General features: G+C 42.2%; 1 protein-coding gene across 2 annotated transcripts in view; it reads right to left on the bottom strand.

The window, feature by feature from the left end:
* Nucleotides 1-306: 306 nt before the first annotated feature.
* Nucleotides 307-23,785, bottom strand: part of LOC124292111 (kinesin-like protein KIFC3) — a 75,069-nt gene continuing 51,590 nt past the window's right edge. Inside the window, exons 7-20 of one of the 2 annotated variants that reach the window (XM_046729158.1) lie at nt 17,696-17,717; nt 17,332-17,465; nt 16,020-16,223; nt 14,593-14,778; nt 12,978-13,256; nt 12,627-12,738; nt 12,258-12,433; nt 11,935-12,039; nt 10,937-11,067; nt 9,544-9,661; nt 8,401-8,530; nt 5,897-6,094; nt 4,008-4,162; nt 307-2,480 (exon numbers count right to left, since the gene is read on the bottom strand). In XM_046729158.1, coding sequence (XP_046585114.1) covers nt 2,262-2,480; nt 4,008-4,162; nt 5,897-6,094; nt 8,401-8,530; nt 9,544-9,661; nt 10,937-11,067; nt 11,935-12,039; nt 12,258-12,433; nt 12,627-12,738; nt 12,978-13,256; nt 14,593-14,778; nt 16,020-16,223; nt 17,332-17,465; nt 17,696-17,717 — 2,169 coding nt within the window. In that variant the 3' untranslated portion in view covers nt 307-2,261. The remainder of the gene's footprint in view (nt 2,481-4,007; nt 4,163-5,896; nt 6,095-8,400; nt 8,531-9,543; nt 9,662-10,936; nt 11,068-11,934; nt 12,040-12,257; nt 12,434-12,626; nt 12,739-12,977; nt 13,257-14,592; nt 14,779-16,019; nt 16,224-17,331; nt 17,466-17,695; nt 17,718-23,785) is intronic. The other variant, XM_046729159.1, reaches the window with a different exon arrangement.

Below are 23,785 nucleotides of genomic sequence, written 5' to 3'. Positions count from 1 at the left end.
GGAGGCGAGGTGAAATTGGGTTTTACGTCGTGCTTGAGAATATTTCGCTCATATGACGACGTGCATGCGTGTGTATGTGTATATGCGGCTGCTTGTACTAGCCCAGACTTTAGCTGGTTTTATAGTGCTAGCCAACTGAGATACCATGCCGCAGTGAAGCATGAATACCCCAATCAAACACATTATACTGACTCCGAGCCGACCAGTCCTTGTTGTACCCATTAATGCCGAGCGCCAGGCAGGGACCAACAAGTATCATATTTTAATATCTTTTGGTATGACGCGGTCGGGGATCAAACCCGCGACCTTCCGCTCTCAGGGCGGACGCTCTAACCACTACACCGCGGAGGCGGTAAATTCTGACAGGAAATCACCATGGTGATATACAGATGGTTGATATAAGTTACACTACAGGACATCTTCGTCTCGCCTGGAATAAAGAACTTCAGGATGAGGCGCTGCAAACAGGCAACACCCATGTCTCCGAATGATTACAAATGGGCTCTGTGTGGCTGTAACAAGGAATCTGATTGGTTGTTGACTAAACCAAAGTGAACCAAACTGGCTAGGGTAAAGTTCTAACTGACAGTGATACAATGGGGCACCTTCCCCTGGATGTTGGTGAAAGTGAACCAGCTACATGGGGCAACCCTCATGCACTGAATCAATAAATAATAATAATAAGTCATCTTCTATAGCGCTGACTCCAACCACAAAGTGATTGCTCGTGGCGCCTAATCAGAATCTGATTGATACAGGAACACTGCAGTCACACTTGACTACACTTCACCTTCCTTCTTGTGCATCCTTACAGAGAAATGTTCAAACTGGCCTTATGATAGTTACACATTTATGAACAATTCTTTATAGAAAGTGAAGTGAAAATGTCAAAAATATTGTTTGTGGATTCATTTGTGAAATTGTTTGAAAACATTTATCCTGTACACATTGACATACCGTAAATCTACTACTCATGATCTATCGACAATTCAACTGTATGTATGGTTCCAATGAAATAACTGTACTGGATTGATTAGCTACAGTCTGAGTCAAATATAGCTGAACCTGTGATGACTTGAGAATTCAAGACATCGTGAAGGGGTGTGGTCTTGCGATGCAAGAATGAGAAACCACGCCAGCCGCCATCTTCCCCCCTGACTGCCGTGGTTTCTCCTTTTATAGTTGTGTGCAATATCAACATTCGTAGCTCAGTTCAGATCAATCTGACCCAGTCTGCAGCTGGTTGGCCTCAACTTATGTACAGGGCAATATTGTCGTGATATTTACATCCAGTTTATGATTTCAATTACTATAAATGTTCATATCTTTTTATGTATTTATAACAGCCAATATCACTACAAGTTGTGTGTCATTTTTATAACTTAACAATACAAAACTTGAACATTTCTTTTCAATATTTAATTTCAATGTCCCATGGTAAAATGGTGTAGTGAGTTTAGTTTTACGCCACTTTTAGCAATATTCCAGCAATATCACCTCAGGAGACACCAGAAATGGGCTTCACACATTGTACCCATGTGGGGAATAGAACCTGGGTCTTCGGCATGACGAGCGAACGCTTTAACCACTAGGCTACTCCACGGCCCCGGCAAAATGGTGTAAACACATGCAGAAGTAAACATGTAATACAGAATGCATAATTGTTAAATGGTTATAATTCACTGCTTTGACTTTTATACACCTGAAAGAAGCCTGTTATCATGTTAACTTTTGACATCAATTGTTGTACACAGGTGTACCTGTACTCAATACAAGGGAGATAACTCTACCATTTCTGACTACACGAGACACTTGCTGTCCATTATGCCAAAGGGTGATTTACTTACATGAGAAAGCACCTTGATGTTATGATTAGTTTGTAACATAGGAATATAAACAAACAACATAAATGAAATGAAAAAAGAGAGAAGAAAACAGAACAAAGTGTGGATTGAGGAACTCAATGGTATAGCAGTGATATATAATGTACATGATATGTTGACTACAATGGGATGAACTAAACAACTAAAACTCCAGTATAACTAAATATATACACATATAAACAAAATATACATCTCTCGTCATGTTTGGCTTACATTTCACTGTAACCATGCTATAAACTGGACGAATATACAGTCTGCAAAATGAACTTGAAGAGTTAGAAAATGGTGAAGTCTGCAGGTTAACAGTCCACAGATCTAAAACATATTTTACGTAACTAGGTTCCTGCTAAAGAATTCCAAAACTTTGGAATTTGTCGACTATTTTCCTTTCTTGCTAAGTTGTCGTGACAACGGCGTCCTTGACATTTGTCCTGGTGTTCGTGATGAAGTAGGTGTTCCTGGCTTGCCATTGGCAACTGGCGTGTTGGTCTTCCCGAGGGCAGACGTGAGTTTCCCAGGGGTGGATTTTCCCGGTGTGTGAGTGAGTGGGGAAGATGGAGTGCTCCGTGGACTGGACTGAGGTGAGGAAAGTCCATTCTGTAATGGGGAGGACAGGTAGTGGTCAAATGGCCAACAGATTAGTTGGAACAAGTGAGATAATGTAAAACAAATGTGGGGTTAATGTTAGAATTCTTACTCATTTGAATCTTTGATGTGTTCGTCTTCGCTTCTGCAACAAGACAGATTACGTTTCAACTGAAGTGAGTGATCGATAATGCTGAGTAAACCCACAGCCATTCATGTTGGGTTAAACTAATGGAAAAACATAGCCTAAGCTAAACAGTGTCACCAAACTGATGTATTCTGAACCTGAACCTTTAAGTCAATCCCCTCCTGAGTAAGTTGAACCTTGATATTTCTGTCAATAGAATCTTTCCAGCCTCAATCCCTGGTGGTCTCGGAGTCTCCCCCCAAAATGAAGTTTAGTGATTTTCAGGAGCATTGAGACCTTCTGGTGGCACATAAGATGCATGCTAAAATATCAATAAGTTGAACCTTTTAGATTACGTTCATTCAGAATGTTCAACAAAAGCGAGCGAAAATCACAATTAATTTTGTCTACCAGGATTATTATTAGAGGCGGAAACATTTGTCAATAAAGCATGAGACTCACAAATCTGACAGGTCAGACATTTCATTTTGTCTGGATTAATGAAACATTGTGGCCACAAACTGTCCTATGTTTGTAAACAGGGAGAAATCTGGAAGTAGACTGAACTTGTAACATCTCTGGAGTTTGGGACAAAGCATGTAATCTTTAATTTGTCACTCATCTCTACTGGAACTATTAAAATCTTAACTGTGGCAGTAGAGACCATTGTAAGTATGTTCGTTGTGATTATCATGGGCAGAAATTGATTGAAGCATTAATAAAATGTAGCATTGATTTTGTGGAATTAAGAGTTACTGCCCCTGGCCACTCAGAAACATGCTCTCTTGTTATATGGGTGTACCCAGATGCCTAAAACTGCCCAATATCCAAACTCAAATGATCAAATCTGTCATGTTTGTCAAGAACCAGGTACAGTAGCCATAAATGTTTACTCATTGTCACAAGGAGCGCTCAACTGTTGTGCAACCCTGACAATCACTACATATCACTGGCACCTGATACAAACAACACATTTGATCATCCTACAATTTGACCACTCATGCTGGAGGTGGCTTGTACTAGCCCAGACTTAAAGCTGGTTTTATAGTGCTAGCCAACTGAGATACCATGCTGCAGTGAAGCGTGAATACCCCACTCAGACACATTATATTGATTCCGAGCCGACCAGTCCTTGTTGTACCCATTAATGCCGAACGCCAGGCAGGGACCAACAAGTACCATATTTTAACGTCTTTTGGTATGACGCAGTCGGGGATCGAACCCGCGACCTTCCGTTCTCCGGGCGGACGCTCTAACCACTACACCACGGAGACGGTCCACTCATGCTGGAAGTGCTATTCAGTTCAATAAGTTCAAAGAAGTTCAACAAATGTGAGAAAATAAGGAACTCGTACAGAAGTTCCTGCTGTTGTCCATACCACGTACTACAGAGCTAAGCGGGGTCTCTTCACCTCATTATAGTCTGTGTTTGACTCGATCCTCTTGGAGGCAGCTCCGAGCTCCACAGACCGTACCCGCTGAGCGAAGTTCAGACTGCAAGTGGACTCGCTGACATTGCAGTTGACCGGCGCCACCTGGACAATCATCAGGGTCTTGCTGTCACCACCTGTAACCAACAGAGTCACTGTTAGAAGGAGCTCATACACAATTTCTGTGTAGGCAAAAAATTATTCGGCATTATTGAACATTGACCGAGAATGCAGTTTCTGCTTGAGACATCTACCCGGCCAATGCTTGTTTAGTTTAAAACTTCAAATATGAGGTATGTGGTAAACCATGGATGTTTCGAAAGCACATGAAAACCTCATAAAAGATGACAGTATGTTTGGTAAACCATGAAACACCAAAAATGAATCATTTAGTTTTAAGAAAATTCCAAATATCACAGAAATGGTTCTGAATTTTTTTGCCCATTGGCAGAAACAGACTTGGAACTAAGCACCGCTTTAAATGAACAAATGTACAAATGAGTTTCAGGTCTTTCATAAGTAAACAAACAAATGTTTCACAGGACACTCACTTTAAGAGGTTCCATAGAAGATATTTAGGAAATACTTTAGCGGAACAAAACTAACTACCAGTACTGTGTGGAGCACAGTGGTGTAGTGGTTAGCATGCTGGCCTCTCACGCCCAAGGCCCGGGTTCGAACCCCGTGGAGACACCAGAATTTGTCACCTGGGTCTCATACTGTGTTGTGTCCCTGGGCAAGGTACTTTGTCCACATTGCACTCAGTCCACCCAGCTGTTTAAAATAGGTACCTGGGAAGCGATGTATGGACCTATCTGATTAGCATGCGGCTTAATAGCAGGTTTTGAAAGTACAATTCCATCAGGGTAATAATAATAATAATAATAATATATAGAATTTATATAGCGCCAATATCCAGATGAGTCCTGCTCAAAGGCGCTTTCGTATGAGTCTGACAAGGATAGAGTCATTCGGAACTGTAACATGATTTGAAAGAATGTTTCAACATTCTCTTAAATGTACAGATTTTCTCTGCACTTTAATGCCCAATGGGATGTTGTTCCCAAGCATAGGACCTGCTTTTGAGAAACATCTGTCTCGCACCAATTACAGTGTGTACTGGTGTGAGTGGTGATGGTTGATAGCCATCCATTCACAGAAACACATTTACAGTGTATTACCTCTGTAGTCGTGTCATCTGCATCATGCAAATGTTAGGACATGCATACTCACTTTCTAATGTTGTTTTGTTCATGCTTCATCTGCAGATTTCATAACCATTTGACCATTTAGTGTATGAGAAAAAAGGGTTGTTTTGGTTTTTTTGACAATATTTTTTTCCCTATCACATATAATAGACAATTTCATGTTGAGAGCAAGTGAGTGAGTTTCATTTTACATTGCATTTAGCATATTCCAGCAATATCACGGCAAGGAACACCAGAAATGGGCTTCCCATATTGTGCCCATGTGGGGTCAAGTTATGAAGGAACAAACAATTTAAATAGAATTTGTTTTATTTTTCAGGTCATATGAAATGCCTTGTAAATATGGATATTTTTGAGTGCAAAACCTCAAGTAAAAGGGTTTTTTTTGCTGTATTTCTTGTAAAAGTCATTTGTAAACAATAACTTTGGTTTGCTCCAAGATTAAATGGTCAACACTTTACTGGAGATTTTGATCTCATTAACATTTTGAAAGCAGAAAACACAAACACATGAACAGAAAAAACAAAAGTCAATGTTTGTCCAAAATCTTAACAAAACATTTTGAATGAGTCAAACAAACCATGAACAAAACAACCTTCAGTTAGTCTCTGCTGGTCTAAGTGAGCATGCATGTCTTACCTAGCACGCAGCCCCCGATCTTACCCAGCGAGTCCTGGAGGAGGTACGTCAGCCGCGAGTTGCGATACGGAACATGGTTCTGCTTGCTGCGCAGAGCATGGATGACATCTCCCAGACAGGAGAGTGACTTGTTGATGTTCTGGGCCTCCTTGAGACGTGCTCCGTCTGCTCCAGATTTGCTGACCCGCTCAGACCCTGCCAGGTCAACCAAGTTTAGTTTACCTGGGGAAGAAAACAGAGAAGTGAACTGGAAAGCATAATAACCAAGTGGTCACGACTCTTGCACTTACAGTCAAACACTTGTGTCAAACTTTATCAACCACTTTGTTGTCTTGAAGTAAAAGTTTAGTGCCTGCATATTCCACATCTAGTCATCAACTTCTGCGTGTGTCGTATCTCGGATAACTCGAAGTAATTATGCATGTCTGTTCAACTTTGACACTTCAGTGTTTGACTGTATATCTAGTTGTGTAAGAAGCTGCTTCGCTATTCCAGCGATATGGCGGCGGTCTGTAAATAATCGAGTCGGGACCAGACAATCCAGTGAGGAACAGCATGAGCATTGATCTGCGCAATTTGGAACCGATGACATGTGTCAACCAAGTCAGCGAGCCTGACAACCCGATCCCGTTAGTCGCCTCTTACGACACGCATAGTCGGCTTTTGTGGCAAGCATGGGTTGCTGAAGACCTATTCTACCCCGGATCTTCATGGGTCAACTTTCAAAGGAAACAGAGAGCCACAGTATTCTGATCACCATGCAGGGTAACAAGAAGCACCATCTGTTAATGTCAGAGCCAGAGGTCAAACCTCCAACCTTCTACTCCATCAACTTTCAGAGGAAACAGAAGAAACAGAGAAACACAGTTTACAGTGGCCTATCTCTAATTACAAAGCCTACACGTTCCACAGGGAGAAGTACAGTTTACTGGGTCCACTTTTTTTTAGCATCATGTGGAGGACTGAACATTGCCAGCTTGTACCTGTGTAACCACTGTTTGTCTTAAAGCGGCATTCACACGGCAAACTAAAGTTTGACAACACATGTTGAAATTTTAAAAGTTGTCAAACTCTCCAACTTTCGTGTCATTTGAGCATCATGTCTCTATCGGTGCGGTCAGTGACAATTTCGCTGACTACAATTGGTTGTTTGACAAAATCTGTGAAGGCCGCTTAAGAGACGAATAACTGGACTGGGTGGTCAGACTCAGTCTCGTGTTTGATTGCAGGGCATCGTATCACAATTGCATGGATCAATATTCATCATCATGGGATTGTGACTATTTATCATTAACATAGTTAGAATATTACAGTGATGTTAAACAACGGTCTCTCAATTGTAAATACACTTGGAAGATAACACTCAATTCTTATTATTTCTGTACATATATGTTTAGGATTTTGTATCAAAACATGACCTCTAAAATCATGTGGCAAGAAAACTTGGTTTGCTTAATTAATCCAGGCAATCTGCATACAGTCATCCCTCGCCATAACGCGGGTCTTGGGGTCCTTGGATGATCCCCTGCGCTATTAGACACCCGCATTATAGTAACTATTACATAACGTGGAACAAAGGCCAAGTAAAATCGTATTTTCCATGGACATAACAAAACTGCTACTTCGTGTATTGTGCCCTGTCGAAACTATATCGTATTGTTGGACGTAAAAAAAACAAACTTTGTAAATGAAAATAGATGTATGTACAGGAACCTTGCAATCAAACATCACTAGACATGATAATTCAATTGTTGTTCCTGTTATGCTACCTGTTATTCAACTAAGCCAGAAATAGCATTCAGTTGTGCACAGATGTTTTGGTCCAATGTACCGGTGATTCAGTTAAAACGATCCAATAACATAACATCAAGGAAATTCTATTCCATTATCAGAATAATTTATATCTTAAGCAGTTATTTTTACAGAGATATCGTATAAGTATAATGCATACTGTATAAAGACTTCTGTAGGGGAGAAAACTGACTTAACTCTTTATCTCCCATTATCCAAGCAAGTTGTAGATGATGTTCAACATGTCAAATTAATGTAGGCAAAGTGCTCATTAAGTTTTCACGCTTTGTAATAATAAGTCATCTTCTATAGCACACAGTCTCCAAACACCAAGTGATTGCTTGCCGCGCTTTATCAGAATCTGATTATTAATACCCCGGATAACCCAAGCTGCCTGTTAGGCACTAGAAGGTTATAGTCATGTGACCTTTTCCAACCAGGTACCCATTTTCTGCTGCGTGAACAGAGGCAATTTTGAACCAACTCACCTACCTAAGGTGAGACCTCATGTATCACATGTGCTTCATTGTGGGACTGAAGTCCTAGAAACTCTCATGAGTCAAGCTGCCAAACACAGTCACCCATCCAATTACTATCTGAGCTCGACGTTGCTTAACTTCAACTGATTCGTGACCTGAGCTGTACGCACAGGACCACACACCGCCATATAAAGGGGAGATAACTGAGTTTCCTCTGTGTCTCACCATTCCAGCAAGTTATTTTGATGTTTTACATACCGACAGTCTTGGTGTTGGTCGTCTTGTTGACGCCGGTGATGGTGACACACAACAGGGCATGAGATCGAGAGGAATGCTCATTCATGTTGGTGGTTGCTGTGGCACGGTTCCTCTGGCCCACGGCAAACACCTGCATGAGAATAGATACTCTATTTATCCAAGATAACTTTTAAGCAAAGTCAGGTTCCAAGTTTCTGAACAGTATTTCAGTCAGAGACTGTCAGGTGAATGTAAAAGAATCAAATACTGCCTCTGTCTGTAGACACAAGCCCAGGAGGATAATGCAAAGGATTCTGGGCTTGAAACCCATCACAAGCAGATCCTGGTAGCTAAGGTACATAACTCTGTACAGATTAACATAAGGCCCCTAAGATGACTGGTCCTTCAATAGTACAATACATTTACCGGTTACTATGGTCACATGAAAATGGTGATAAATCTTATAACATAAGTTACATTTGACCACTTTCTAAAATAGCATTGTGTAATCATACCTTAATCAGGCTACTAAGTGAGTGAATGCTGCTTTTAGCAACATTCAAGCAACATGCTGCTTTTAGCAACATTCAAGCAACATCACCATGGGGTGATCAAGCCTGCTTTAACCACTAGGTAACACCACTGCCCCTGTGGAATATGACTGACTGACTGAGTTTGGTTTTACGCCGCTTTTAGCAATATTCCAGCAACATCACGGCGGGGAACACCAGAAATGGGCTTCACACATTGTACCCATGTGGGGACTCGAACCGGGCTCTTCGGTGACTAGGTAACATCACTGCCCACTGGCTACCCCAACTTTAGAATGAAATAAATTGTAACAATGACTCCTATTTACTAAAATACCAACAGACAATACTGACTGACAGACTGAGTATGGTTTTACGCCGTTTTTAGGAATATTCCAGCAATATCACGGAGGGGGAGCACCAGAAATGGGCTTCACAAATTGTACCCATTTGGGGACTCGAACCCAGGCCTTCGTGAGGAGGAGAACGCTTTAACCACTAGGCTACCCCACCGCCCCACCAACAGGAAATAAAACACACTACACCAACAGTTGTAGAGAAAGTATACACTACAGTCTGATCAAATCATGGGCCCCTGAAAGTGCTACCTAGTTGTCTCCCTTTACCGACTCACCTTGTTGACATCCTTGACTGTGGCCACTTGGTACTGTGTGAGACCCGGAACATGGAAGCCTCCGTCTGGGTTCATCTTCACCTCCAGCTTGCTGCCATTGTCATTGTTCAGTAGATCCCTGAAGAGTGAGTGAGTGAGTGAGTGAATGAGTGAGTGAGTTGGGTTTTATGCCACTTTCAGCAATATTCCAGCAATATCACAACAGGGGACACCAGACATTGTACCCATCGAACCCAGGCGGCCTTCACACATTGTACCCATCGAACCCAGGCTTTTGGTGTAACAAGCCAACACTTTCACTATGACGTTACCCAACCACCCCACACCTTGTTTCATCCCTTTAATGCAAAGTGACAGGTAGGATAGAACCCAGACCTGTTTGCTTCTGGGCACTTGCTTTGTCCACTAAACTATGGTGATGGTCCTTATTCCATCTGTAGGCCAGGCGGTGTGGGTAATGTTATGTTTTTGTGTGCGGTTTCGACGGTCGTATTCGTTGAAAGGCAGGGACAACCAACACAGACGATACTTCTAGTTTAATACGCCATGATGAAGTGACACATATTCATACGCCACATGGCATGCTTCACGATGAAACAAAGTTCCTACTCGATGTACATATATCGATATAACTAAAGTATATTATCACAGGTAATGGTTTGACTCAACTACTGGTCCATTCATGAGTGTTTTGTGCCACTTAGCACAGTATTTCAGTTCTATCATGGTCTGTGGCAACTCTGCATCCAGGAGGTCTGTCTGCAAGGACATCATTGAGGTGACATACTGTGACCACCTTATTTTCAGTTTAGTTGACATGTATCGCAAGGAGAAAGTACTGGGGATCGTTTCAGATCAGGAAACACATGTGGTATGTTAAATAAGGTCATTCACATCGACACCAACTGTCACATCTTCAAACCTGGAGTGCTTGTCGTAAGAGGCCACTAACGGGATTGGGTGGTCAGGCTCGCTGACTTGGTTGACACATGTCATCGGTTCCCAATTGCGCAGATCAATGCTCCTATTGTTAATCACTGGATTGTCTGGTCCAGACTCAAATATTTACAGGCCGCCACCATATAGCTGGAATATTGCTGAGTGCGGCGTAAAACTAAACTCACTCACTCACTCAAACCTGAAGTGAGTTTCATTTAATAACAATCTATACAGCATTTACATCATGTTGTGTCAGTCAGCTCAAAGTGATGCACTTCATGGACATTTATCCATCAACATGGTATGGTGTAGACAAACTTGGAAACATAATCAGATAAAATTTCGGATTCTAACCCAATATCACTGATTTCCTGCATACCCAAGGGGCGCAACTCTAAATATTAAATTGCGACACCTGAGACATCAGGGCCGCCTCTTCTCAATGGAGGCCTACCTGAGGTTTTCATTGTAGATCTCGACCACACTGACAGTGATGGTGAACTGCCAGTCTCGCCCCTTCTCACTGGTCTCCCGGAACAGTTCCTGCAGCGCCCTCTGGTTGATGCCTGGATCTGATGAGGGACCCTGAACATCAACCAATAATTGCATCTTAACTCTTTGATCGCATGAACATGTCAAAAGATAGTAAAGTCTTTCTTACCAAATCCTAGGATTGACCATGTTTTATTCATACTTAAACATATCACTGAACATATCTACTGCTTGATTTTGTACCATAAAATGAAAATGGACCAGGACAAATATTTTTACTATTTATTATACAAAACTCACAGCCACATTTTCCTTATATTCCTCCTCTAGGACATGTGGTCTGAAAAAGTTGAGTCTGGACCAGACTGACTGACTGAGTTTGGTTTTACGTCGCTTTTAGCAATATTTCAGCAACATCACGGCCGGGGACACCAGAAATGCGCTTCACACATTGTGCCCATGTGGGGATTCGAACCCGGGTCTTCGGCGTGACGAGCCAACACTTTAACCATTAGGCTACCCCACCGCCCCACAAGTCACTGACACTGACCACCAGATTTTCATGTTGCCTCTCACAACAAACTTAGGTTACTAGGGACGAACTCCAGCCAAGATTCACAACAACCAATGTGCGAAATAGTTTCCAAATTTTGCTAGCCATTAGGGGCTAGCTATGCCTGAAAGTTACTAGCCCACATAATAATTCACTAGCCCGAAATTTGAATGTAGACACAGGTTTCATCATTAAGCTGCTAATATGATGAACATATTTATCAGGCCATAATCTTGCATGATTTAAAAGTGTATTATATTTAGAAAATGATCCCATGAAAATTCACTAGCCAGTCGGGCCAGAGACTGTGGAGATTTACTGGCCCGACTGGATTTTTACTAGCCACGGGCTAGCGGGCCAGTGGCTATTTTGCACACTGACCACAACATATACAAAAGAAACTGTACCTCCATAGTGTAAGTCTTTCCAGAGCCTGTTTGACCATAGGCGAAGATGCAGACATTGAAGCCATCGATACAGCTGGTGACAAGGGCCTTCACCTCCTCAAACACCTACAACATCAACATCAACATCACACTTGATGGGATCATACTCTAAAATCTAAACTCATGTCCCACAGAAACACAGAACTGCTTGATCAATTTTCTTGTGTTCACAACATGACCATACCTGATATGGAACTTTGCGAGAAACATCTAGTGTTGATGTGCGGTGGAACTGATATTAAAATTCAAATAATTCAAGTATGATAATGAGTGAAGTTTCTTACCTCTATCTGTGTGCTGGTGTCGGTGAACACTCGATCCATCTCAAATGTCTGACACCTCCCTTTGTTGTCGACGTAGATGAGTCCATCATCGTCACGGTCGTATGTGACAACAACATTACTCTGCTGCCCATCCTCCTTGATGCAGGGTCGAACTCGGCAGAACACACGTATGTTGCCTGTGGTGAACGTGAAGTTGTTATCGTAATGATGAGGTAAAAAAACAATTGTCTGACTCGAACAATTTCCATTGATACTAAAATATATCTCTAGATATCAACAACTGGTTATATATTTCAGAAATAATAATGTTTTTACTTCAAGTTAGAGTTCTACCACCTCAGCTAATACTAGCTAAAATACTAGGCCTACCTTTGAGCTCTACCAGCTCGTTGTGGTATTTCTTCCGCAGCGACATCTCACGATGGTACTTCTTGACCAGCTCCTTGTTGTGCTCACTCACTGCCTCGACTGCCTTCACCATCTGCAACATACCGACATCGTAGAAACATGGGTTGACTTCAACATACACACTACAGCAACATTGATGTGGAAACAGACTTTGTCACCTGCATGCCAACAACATCAGTATGGTCCTCCCGGGGTGACGATATATTTTTCATTCTGAGAAGCCATTGCCAAAGTGGACATTACCCATTCCAATTCCACAACCGTTCCTGCCACAAAACTCACGAGCCAATCAGAAATGATCCCATCTCTCACCTCTGTCTTCAGCAGGGCAACTGTCTGCGCCAGCATCGTCGGGAACTGCTTCGTCAGCTTCTGGAGCTGGATGTACCCAATCATCACATCGTCAAATGACGACTGCACGGAGACCAGCTTCTCACACATGCCGAGACATTTGGCACGGAGACCGGCCATCTCTGCCTCCGTCTCTTGTCTGGTGGTCCGGACAGCTAGCTGCTTCTCTGCCTCCATCTCAGCAAGCCTCTCTTCCATACACACCTGCAGCTCATGGTTCTTACTTTGGTGACTTGCAAGCTGGAAGTGGGAATTGTTGGACAGGGTAACAAGGATGTACATATTACAAATAATGCTGTAAGATTAATTTCTTTTAGCCTGAATGTTTTTGTCTTGAGTGAGATATTTCTTAATCTTTTAACAAAATATAGATCATAGCAATATTGCTGCAGAATCTGAGAAGAGGACTACAATTATGGGCTTCAAACATTGTAGGGATTTGAACCTAGACCTACTGTGGCACAAGTGAACACTGCATCCATTGGGCCTCACCACCCTGATTAAGGTAAGATTTGTATTCATCACATGAAGTTTAATCCATGACTATGGGGAACTATAATATTGAGACATCATAGATAAAAATCTGTGATGTGTTTTACATCTTCAGATGGTCTGGACTTGGCTAGATAAGGTCTGCTTACTAAATATAAAATATGATGCCTCATTCCCCATATGGTTCACCATGTTAAATCACATTCTCTATAGATTTCTTTGTTTGGTGTTTAACAAAGCACTCAGCCATATGAGTGAGTGAGTTAAGTTTTACGCTGCACTCAGCAATATTCAAGCCATATGGCGGTGGTCTGTAAATAATTGAGTCTGGACCAGACAATCCAGTGATCAACAGTATGAGCATTGATATGCGCAACTGGGAACCGATGAAACGTGTCAACCAAGTCAGCGAGTCTGACCACCCGATCCGTTAGTCGCCTCTTACGACAAGCATGAGTTACTGAAGGTTTACTCTGACCCGGCTCTTCACCGGTCCTCAGCCATATGACAGGAGACCAGACAATCCAGTGATTGATATCATGAGCATCAATAAGCACAACTGGAACATGATGACATGCCATCAACCAAGTCCACATGACCACCGATACCATTAGTCGCCTCTCACAACATGCATAGGTTGCTGAAGGCCAATTCTAACATGGATCTTCTTGGCAGCATCCTCTAAAATATAGGAGTCAGTGAGTTGGGTTTTTACACCACTTTTATATTCAATATTCCAGCAATATCACGGCAGGGAACACCAGAAATGGGCTTCACACATTGTACCCAATGAGTGAGTGAGTTCAGTTTTACGCTGCACTCAGCAATATTCAAGCCATATGGCGGTGGTCTGTAAATAATTGAGTCTGGACCAGACAATCCAGTGATCAACAGTATGAGCATTGATATGCGCAACAAGCGAACGCTTTAACCACTAGGCTACCCCACCGCCCCTAAAATACAGGACATTAATACCAGATTTCACTGTGTGTAAAAGGCAAAATAATAGCCAAAATTATACGAATGGATCAATGGAAATCAGTAATGACACCAGGTGTCATTCGGACATCCACAAGAGGCTGACCTGATGTAGAAGTTGTTCCTTCTCCTGGCGTAGCTCTACCGCTGCCTGTCCCTGCTGCACTGTCTGCTGTTGCAGAAGCTGCACCTTGTTCTGCAGCTGGGAGTTGTGGTCCTCCGTGTCTCGCAGCGTCTGCTTCAACGTATCAGACTCCACCTCCACATGCACACGCTCAATTTGATGCATCACCTGCAGCGGGGCAGTCAAAGCTTCATGAAGGTCACATATGCGATATGCGATACAAGATACATGATACATAATAGAAGATAAAAAGATACATGATACAATATACAAGACATATAACAGTGTATAAAATAGTTTTAAAATGTGGCCTGTCAAGGACTGACTGTCCAAAAGTGACCAGTCGTGAACAAATACAGCCAGTCCAAAAAACTAAAACTCTTCACTGAAACCAAGTTGAGTTTATTTCTTTTCACATATTTCCCCCGACCAAAGGATGGCCTTACTTATTTAATAGAATGTCCTTCACAAAAACAGACGTCAAGGACGGTGGGATGGGCTATATTTTATACACTGCATATAACTGAAGTTACAAGATACACAATACAAGAAACTTACATAACACAAGGTATGATTTACATAATACAAGATAAGGGAGCATTTATTTATCATAAGTTAAGGGGTTAAAAATTACAGCACAAGCTCTCAAGGCAATTCTTCCAACATAAAACATATAACATGGACAGACTATGTACAGGAAGTAAAGGTGATTGAGACAAGTAAGAGGTGCTCAATTACATAGCAATACAGAGCTAGCAGGGGAGATAACTCCAGACTGAGAAACTGCACATGGGCCACTCCAGTTCTTCAGAAATCTTTGCAGAAATAGGGGTAAACGTAACATTCACGAATACTGCAGTTACGTGACAATATCTATGCAGGTGTTGGAGATACTGTGCCTCAGTTTGCTATGGATACCTCACTAAGACACCACAGACACAGTTGAGTCATGTAGCAATGATTCCCATCTTTTAACATCTTTTGGTGAGACATGACCAGGAATTGAACCGCCAACCTGCTCTCCAGGCTGAAACTCTACCCATTACACCAAGGAGCTGGTCACTTAATGAAAATGGGACCACTGTGTTTGTTACAGCTGTGTATAATCCTGAGACAATATATTCTGCATGGCAGCTGGGATGCTCATTTAGGCCAGCCAAACCTGTGGTTGATGGTATAAGCAATCATTAACAGGGCAGGACTGACTGACTGACTGAGTTTGGTTTTACGCCGCTTTTAGGAATATTCCATCAACATCACGTCTTACAACAGAAATGCATCACAGTTTACCCATGGGGACCTACTCGGCGTGCCAGGGCAGGAACATTCATGATCACATTATCCTAATTCCATCTAGGTCTTACAACAAGCATACAGTTTTGGGGACCTACTCTGCCAACTTCACCCACCTCTGGTTCCCGGGCTTGTAGCGCCACCATTTCTGCCTTTATTTCTCTCAACTGTCGTGACAATGCCTGGTTATCTGTTGACAGTTTCATGACTGCTGAGCGATGTTTGATCTCAGTGTCCCGTTGTTGAGTTTCTTTCTGGTCCAGCGTGTCTTGCAACAGTGACACTTCGGTCCGGAGTGTTTCATTCTCTTCCTGAAGCAGCTTTAAAACCGAGAACAGAGGGTACATCATTTGATACTGCTTCTAGCAATGTGAGCCTAAAATTAGAATGAACATTTGGTGAGGAGAAATGGGTCTTATCTTTGCATGTATATAGCATGCTTGTTTTCCAAACATCATCCAAACCACAAATCATGCCATTTTTAAAACAAATGTATGCATATTCAAAATGTCATTATTCTACTTCCTAATACATTTTAAAATGAGGCGAGGTGAGGTGAAATTGGGTTTTACGTCGTGCTTGAGAATATTTCGCTCATATGACGATGTGCATGCGTGTGTATGTGTATGTGCGGCTGCTTGTACTAGCCCAGATTTAAGCTGGTTTTATAGTGCTAGCCCACTGAGATACCATGCTGCAGTGAAGCATGAATACCCCACTCAGACACATTATACTGACTCCGAGCCGACCAGTCCTTGTTGCACCCATTAATGCCGAGCGCCAGGCAGGGACCAACAAGTACCATATTTTAACGTCTTTTGGTATGACGCGGTCGGGGATCGAACCCGCAACCTTTTGCTCTCCGGGCGGACGCTCTAACCACTACACCATGGAGTCGGTCACATTTTAAAATGAAGAAACCATGAACATGAATACTTTGAACAAGATCATGGTTCATCTATTAACCTGGTGTAAATATTTTACCAAAGGTATCTCCCTTGGCTTACAGCTCACACTTGTATGAACTAGTAACTGAAGATATCCTTTTTCATATTTTTTAACTTTTTGTGCAACATGTATGAGATCACACATGTCAAAAGGCATCAAATACCATCCTTGACATTATAACATATAAGTAAAAAGGCAAAACTCATTTTCGAGAAGAGGGGATGCGGAAGTTGTACAAACACACAGATTGGTAAACCATCAGACCAACAATATACTAAAAATATATTTTGACAGCCAGTTCTGATTCACAAAGTGGCTGCTGTTTTAGAACCTACACTAAATCTTGTATATCTTAGTCATATGAATATCACAGCATTACAAAACACTTTGTGGATTGGGGCTTGGTAATGAGTAATGACAAGTGATGAAGAGTATCAACAAAACTGTAATCTTCTGTACCAGTATGAAGTCTCTACTTACTTGAATCTGTGTGTTGTCGGAGTTGAACGCGATGGATGATGGTCGGGCGGAGAGTTTGCGGAGTCCACTGATCTGCTTTGTGAGCTGGTTGTTCTCTGCCTGTACCTTCTCGAGCTGCTTCTCAGTGTCTGTCGCACACAGCCCAAGGTGATGGAAGACTGACAGGAGGTGTATAATGTGGAAGACTGCAAGGTGTATAATGTTATTGTAAAATGACCAGGAGTGTGAGCCCGTGTCTGCAAGGTGTATAATGTAGTAGTTATTGTAAAATGACCAGGAGTGTCTGTCGTACACAGCCCCGTGATGGAAGACTGCAAGGTGTATAATGTAGTAGTTATTGTAAAATGACCAGGAGTGTCTGTCGTACACAGCCCCGTGATGGAAGACTGCAAGGTGTATAATGTAGTAGTTATTGTAAAATGACCAGGAGTGTCTGTCGTACACAGCCCGTATGGAAGACTGCAAGCCCGTGATGGAAGACTGCAAGGTGGATAATGTAGTGTAAAACTATCAGGGAGTATGCCGCAAACTGACTCGAGGGAAACTGCAAGGTGTATAATGTAGTGAGTGAGTGAGTGAGTGAGTGAGTGAGTGAGTGAGCGAGTGAGTGAAATGGTTTTACTGCTGTTGTGGCTGTGATATAAATCTAAGGCATTTAACTCTGTTATATAATTAACGAGCACAGACAAAAAGTGCTGAAACACCAAGAATCATATATAGGGTAAATGTGAGATTCAAAATTTAAATCATAATATGCTGGCACGACAAAGGGAGGCAACCCTGCAAAGCAACTGCATTGCCTGATACCACTGAATCACCTGTGCCCTTTCACAGAAACACGGGCATGAAGTGTATCCAAAAGGTCATGTGATCCTGGGACAAGCACAGCATGCTTGTGTTGGTATTTATAATTTCATCCTTCCAGCTGAACATTTAAGAATATGATCTTGTAAATAAATGTATACCTTGGTGTTCCATTCTTAATACAAATGTAGCAAGTCTATGCATTGTTGGAGCAAAATGAGATGATTGTTTGGCCACAAATTGTTCAAAATGTAATTGTTGAGAGTGCAGGGAAATACTTTTTACTTATAGTCTGATGAAATATGAATGTACAGTTAAAATCAATAGGCCTAAATATAGATATTTATAGGCACCAGTAAACACAAAAGGGATATTTGTGTTGTGATCCAAGTATATACATAGGTGCAAGGTCCAAAGTTTAGAAGTGCTGACACTAACACCTGTAACCAGATAATGCACTGCATGTATGACTGCCATGTTCAAAAAGGTCTTTGCACATCAACAACACAACTATTATTAACATTGATGTAATTTACATTTAGACATGCCAATTTAACCATTCAAAATATATCCTTAGCCCTGAACCTGAATTTTAAAATGAACACTCCACTACCACCAGTAACTTACAAAATGATGGAGACTAAACGGCTAAAGTGAATCCTCTACACATCTTCCCTTCATGCCCTAATACTGCAACCCAATCACAGAATCATGAGCATGATTGATTATCACATGACTACAGATTGTTACATTCATACTAACCAGTAACTGGGCTTTTGGTGACAAAATGTTTGTCCAGTACCAGCAAATACACTGAATGGACACAAAGATTAGGCTGTTGAGGAAACTGTGATATTCATTTCCAATTTATCGAAAATAACTAAAAGTCCAGTAATAAACGTAATTATGCAATGTCATATCACAATTTCATTACTTCACATAATTCTTCCTGTTTTGGACAGTTGAAACTAATTATTTCCCACAGGCCGCCAGTTTTGTATGTCAAGGTAAAAAGCCTGCAGCATTGTCACTATAATAGCAGGACACACACAATCAATCAATGATCATCAATTGAAAAGCATCATCAAAGGGAAGTATTAACTCCACCCAACCGAGATGGTCTGATTGCCTGTCTGCACAACCACAATCTGTCACCCATGACCTCATTTACTGGAATATAGAACACCTGAATATAAATGATACAATCACTGATGTCGATAATGTTCCAGCTATGTTCATTGATATCAACATGGCTCTAGCTGTGACCATTGATGTCAACATGGTTCTAGCTGTGACCATTGATGTCGACATGGTTCTAGCTGCGACCATTGGTGTTGACATGGTTCTAGCTGTGACCATTGATGTCAATGGTTCTAGCATTGGTTCTAGCTGTGACCATTGATGTCGACATGGTTCTAGCTGTGACCATTGATGTCAAACATGGTTCTAGCTGTGACCATTGATGCTGACCATGGTTCTAGCTGTGACCATTGATGTTGACATGGTTCAACCATTGTTGCTGATGGTTCTGTGACCATTGATGTCAACATGGTTCTAGCTGTGACCATTGATGTCAACATGGTTCTAGCTGTGACCATTGATGTCAACATGGTTCTAGCTGTGACCATTGATGTTGACATGGTTCTAGCTGTGACCATTGATGTTGACATGGTTCTAGCTGTGACCATTGATGTTGACATGGTTCTAGCTGTGACCATTGATGCCAACATGGTTCTAGCTGTGACCATTGATGCCAACATGGTTCTAGCTGTGACCATTGATATCAACATGGTTCTAGCTGTGACCATTGATGTCAACATGGTTCTAGCTGTGACCATTGATGTTGACATGGTTCTAGCTGTGACCATTGATGTTGACATGGTTCTAGCTGTGACCATTGATGCCAACATGGTTCTAGCTGTGACCATTGATGCCAACATGGTTCTAGCTGTGACCATTGATGTTGACATGGTTCTAGCTGTGACCATTGATGTTGACATGGTTCTAGCTGTGACCATTGATGTTGACATGGTTCTAGCTGTGACCATTGATGCCAACATGGTTCTAGCTGTGACCATTGATATCAACATGGCTCTTGCTGTGACCATTGATGTCAACATGGTTCTAGCTGTGACCATTGGTGTTGACATGGTTCTAGCTGTGACGATTGATGTTGACATGGTTCTAGCTGTGACCATTGATGTTGACATGGTTCTAGCTGTGACCATTGATGCCAACATGGTTCTAGCTGTGACCATTGGTGTTGACATGGTTCTAGCTGTGACCATTGATGTTGACATGGTTCTGGCTGTGACCATTGATGCCAACATGGTTTTAGCTGTGACCATTGATGTCAACGTGGTTCTAGCTGTGACCATTGGTGTTGACATGGTTCTAGCTGTGACCATTGGTGTTGACATGGTTCTAGCTGTGACCATTGATGTTGACATGGTTCTAGCTGTGACCATTGATGTTGACATGGTTCTAGCTGTGATCATTGATGTTGACATGGTTCTAGCTGGCTCTACTGACCATTGATGTTGACATGGTTCTAGCTGTGCCCACTGATGCCAACATGGTTCTAGTTGTGACGATTGATATCAACATGGCTCTTGCTGTGACCATTGATGCCAACATGGTTTTAGCTGTGACCATTGATGTCAACGTGGTTCTAGCTGAGACCATTAATGTTGACATGGTTCTAGCTGTGACCATTGATGTTGACATGGTTCTGGCTGTGACCATTGATGCCAACTTGGTTCCAGTTGTGACGATTGATATCAACATGGCTCTTGCTGTGACCATTGATGTCAACATGGTTCTAGCTGTGACCATTGGTGTTGACATGGTTCTAGCTATGACCATTGATGTTGACATGGTTCTAGCTGTGACCATTGATGTTGACATGGTTCTAGCTGTGACCATTGATGCCAACATGGTTCTATCTGTGACCATTGGTGTTGACATGGTTCTAGCTGTGACCATTGATGTTGACATGGTTCTAGCTGTGACCATTGATGTTGACATGGTTCTGGCTGTGACCATTGATGCCAACATGGTTCTAGCTGTGACCATTGATGTCAACATGGTTCTAGCTGTGACAATTGATGTTGACATGGTTCTAGCTGTGACCATTGATGTTGACATTGTTCTAGCTGTGACCATTGATGCCAACATGGTTCTAGCTGTGACCATTGGTGTTGACATGGTTCTAGCTGAGACCATTAATGTTGACATGGTTCTAGCTGTGACCATTGATGTTGACATGGTTCTGGCTGTGACCATTGATGCCAACATGGTTCTAGTTGTGACGATTGATATCAACATGGCTCTTGCTGTGACCATTGATGTCAACATGGTTCTAGCTGTGACCATTGGTGTTGACATGGTTCTAGCTGTGACCATTGATGTTGACATGGTTCTAGCTGTGACCATTGATGTTGACATGGTTCTAGCTGTGACCATTGATGCCAACATGGTTCTATCTGTGACCATTGGTGTTGACATGGTTCTAGCTGTGACCATTGATGTTGACATGGTTCTAGCTGTGACCATTGATGTTGACATGGTTCTGGCTGTGACCATTGATGCCAACATGGTTCTAGCTGTGACCATTGATGTCAACATGGTTCTAGCTGTGACAATTGATGTTGACATGGTTCTAGCTGTGACCATTGATGTCAACATGGTTCTAGCTGTGACCATTGATGCCAACATGGTTCTAGCTGTGACCATTGGTGTTGACATGGTTCTAGCTGAGACCATGAATGTTGACATGGTTCTAGCTGTGACCATTGATGTTGACATGGTTCTGGCTGAGACCATTGATGCCAACATGGTTCTAGTTGTGACGATTGATATCAACATGGCTCTTGCTGTGACCATTGATGTCAACATGGTTCTAGCTGTGACCATTGGTGTTGACATGGTTCTAGCTGTGACCATTGATGTTGACATGGTTCTAGCTGTGACCATTGATGTTGACATGGTTCTAGCTGTGACCATTGATGCCAACATGGTTCTAGCTGTGACCACTGGTGTTGACATGGTTCTAGCTGTGACCATTGATGTTGACATGGTTCTAGCTGTGACCATTGATGTTGACATGGTTCTGGCTGTGACCATTGATGTCAACATGGTTCTAGCTGTGACCATTGATGTCAACATGGTTCTAGCTGTGACAATTGATGTTGACATGGTTCTAGCTGTGACCATTGATGCCAACATGGTTTTAGCTGTGACCTTTGATGTCAACAACTAGCTGTGACCATTGGTTGGTTCTAGCTGTGACCATTGATGCTGACATGGTTCTAGCTGTGACCATTGATGTTGACATGGTTCTAGCTGTGACCATTGATGTTGACATGGTTCTAGCTGTGACCATTGATGCCAACATGGTTCTAGCTGTGACCATTGATGCCAACATGGCTCTAGCTGTGACCATTGATGCCAACATGGTTCTAGCTGTGACCATTGATGCCAACACGGCTCTAGCTGTGACCATTGATGCCAACATGGTTCTAGCTATGTTCATTGATGTCAACATGGTTCTAGCTATGTTCATTGATGCCAACATGGCTCTAGCTGTGACCATTGATGCCAACATGGCTCTAGCTGTGACCATTGAAGCCAACATGGCTCTAGCTGTGACCATTGATGCCAACATGGTTCTAGCTGGGACCATTGATGTTGACATGGTTCTAGCTATGTTCATTGATGCCAACATGGTTCTAGCTGTGACCATTGATGTCGACAAGTTTCTAGCTATGAACATTGATGTTGACATGGCACTAGGTGTGACCATTGATGTTGACATGGCTCTAACTGTGACCATTGATGCCAACATGGTTCTAGCTGTGATCATTGATGGTTCTAGCTGTGACCATTCATGAGGTCATTATTCTACCTATGATTATTGATGCAGACATGGTTTAGCATAGATGACATGGGTCCAACCATCGCTGAACCCACATACTTCCAGATAAGGAGAGGTTGGGTAGCCAAGTGGTTAAAGTGTTCAATCATCATGCCGAAGTCTCAGGCTCGATTTCCCACATGGGTACACTGTGTGAAGCCCTTTTCTGGTGTCTCCTGCTGTGATATTGCCATAATATTTCAAATAGCAGCATATAACCCAACTCACTCACTCACTCTAGCCATGATTATTGATGCTGACACAGTTCTAGCCATGATTATTGATTGCCATGGTTCTACCTATGCAATGCTGTGGATATGTCAGAAGTGTCTGCTTCTAGCAACAGGTAATGAACCTTGGTATTGATCAGACAGGTCTGGGTAATGTCTGTCAGGAGATGAGCGACGGGGTGTAGGCGGACACAAAGAGAGGTGTTATGGGTCAGGCCAACCTTTCTGCCTCCAACGCTCAACAATGAGCATGGCAGCCTATAACAGAGTGACATACTTACTCACTGTGCATCATCAATATAGCAGCAAGGGATATCAAGACTCAGTCTCACACAATGTTTCTGGGAGTGAAATCTCGCCAAGGTTAGCCCACTGGGTCGGTCAACAACACTCATTTTTACAAAAATGATGGGGTTCAAATTTTGATTAGAATTAGAAATATCTTTAGTTACAAACCTGATTACAGCAACATTTGTCACAGCCTAATCAAAAACTGTTATACTGG

The sequence above is a fragment of the Haliotis rubra genome, unplaced genomic scaffold, assembly GCF_003918875.1.
Source record: "Haliotis rubra isolate DU_JTF1 unplaced genomic scaffold, ASM391887v1 Scf507, whole genome shotgun sequence".
Lineage (NCBI taxonomy): Eukaryota > Metazoa > Mollusca > Gastropoda > Lepetellida > Haliotidae > Haliotis > Haliotis rubra.
Note: the sequence above shows the minus strand (reverse complement) of the source record. Positions and strands in the feature narration are given on the sequence as shown.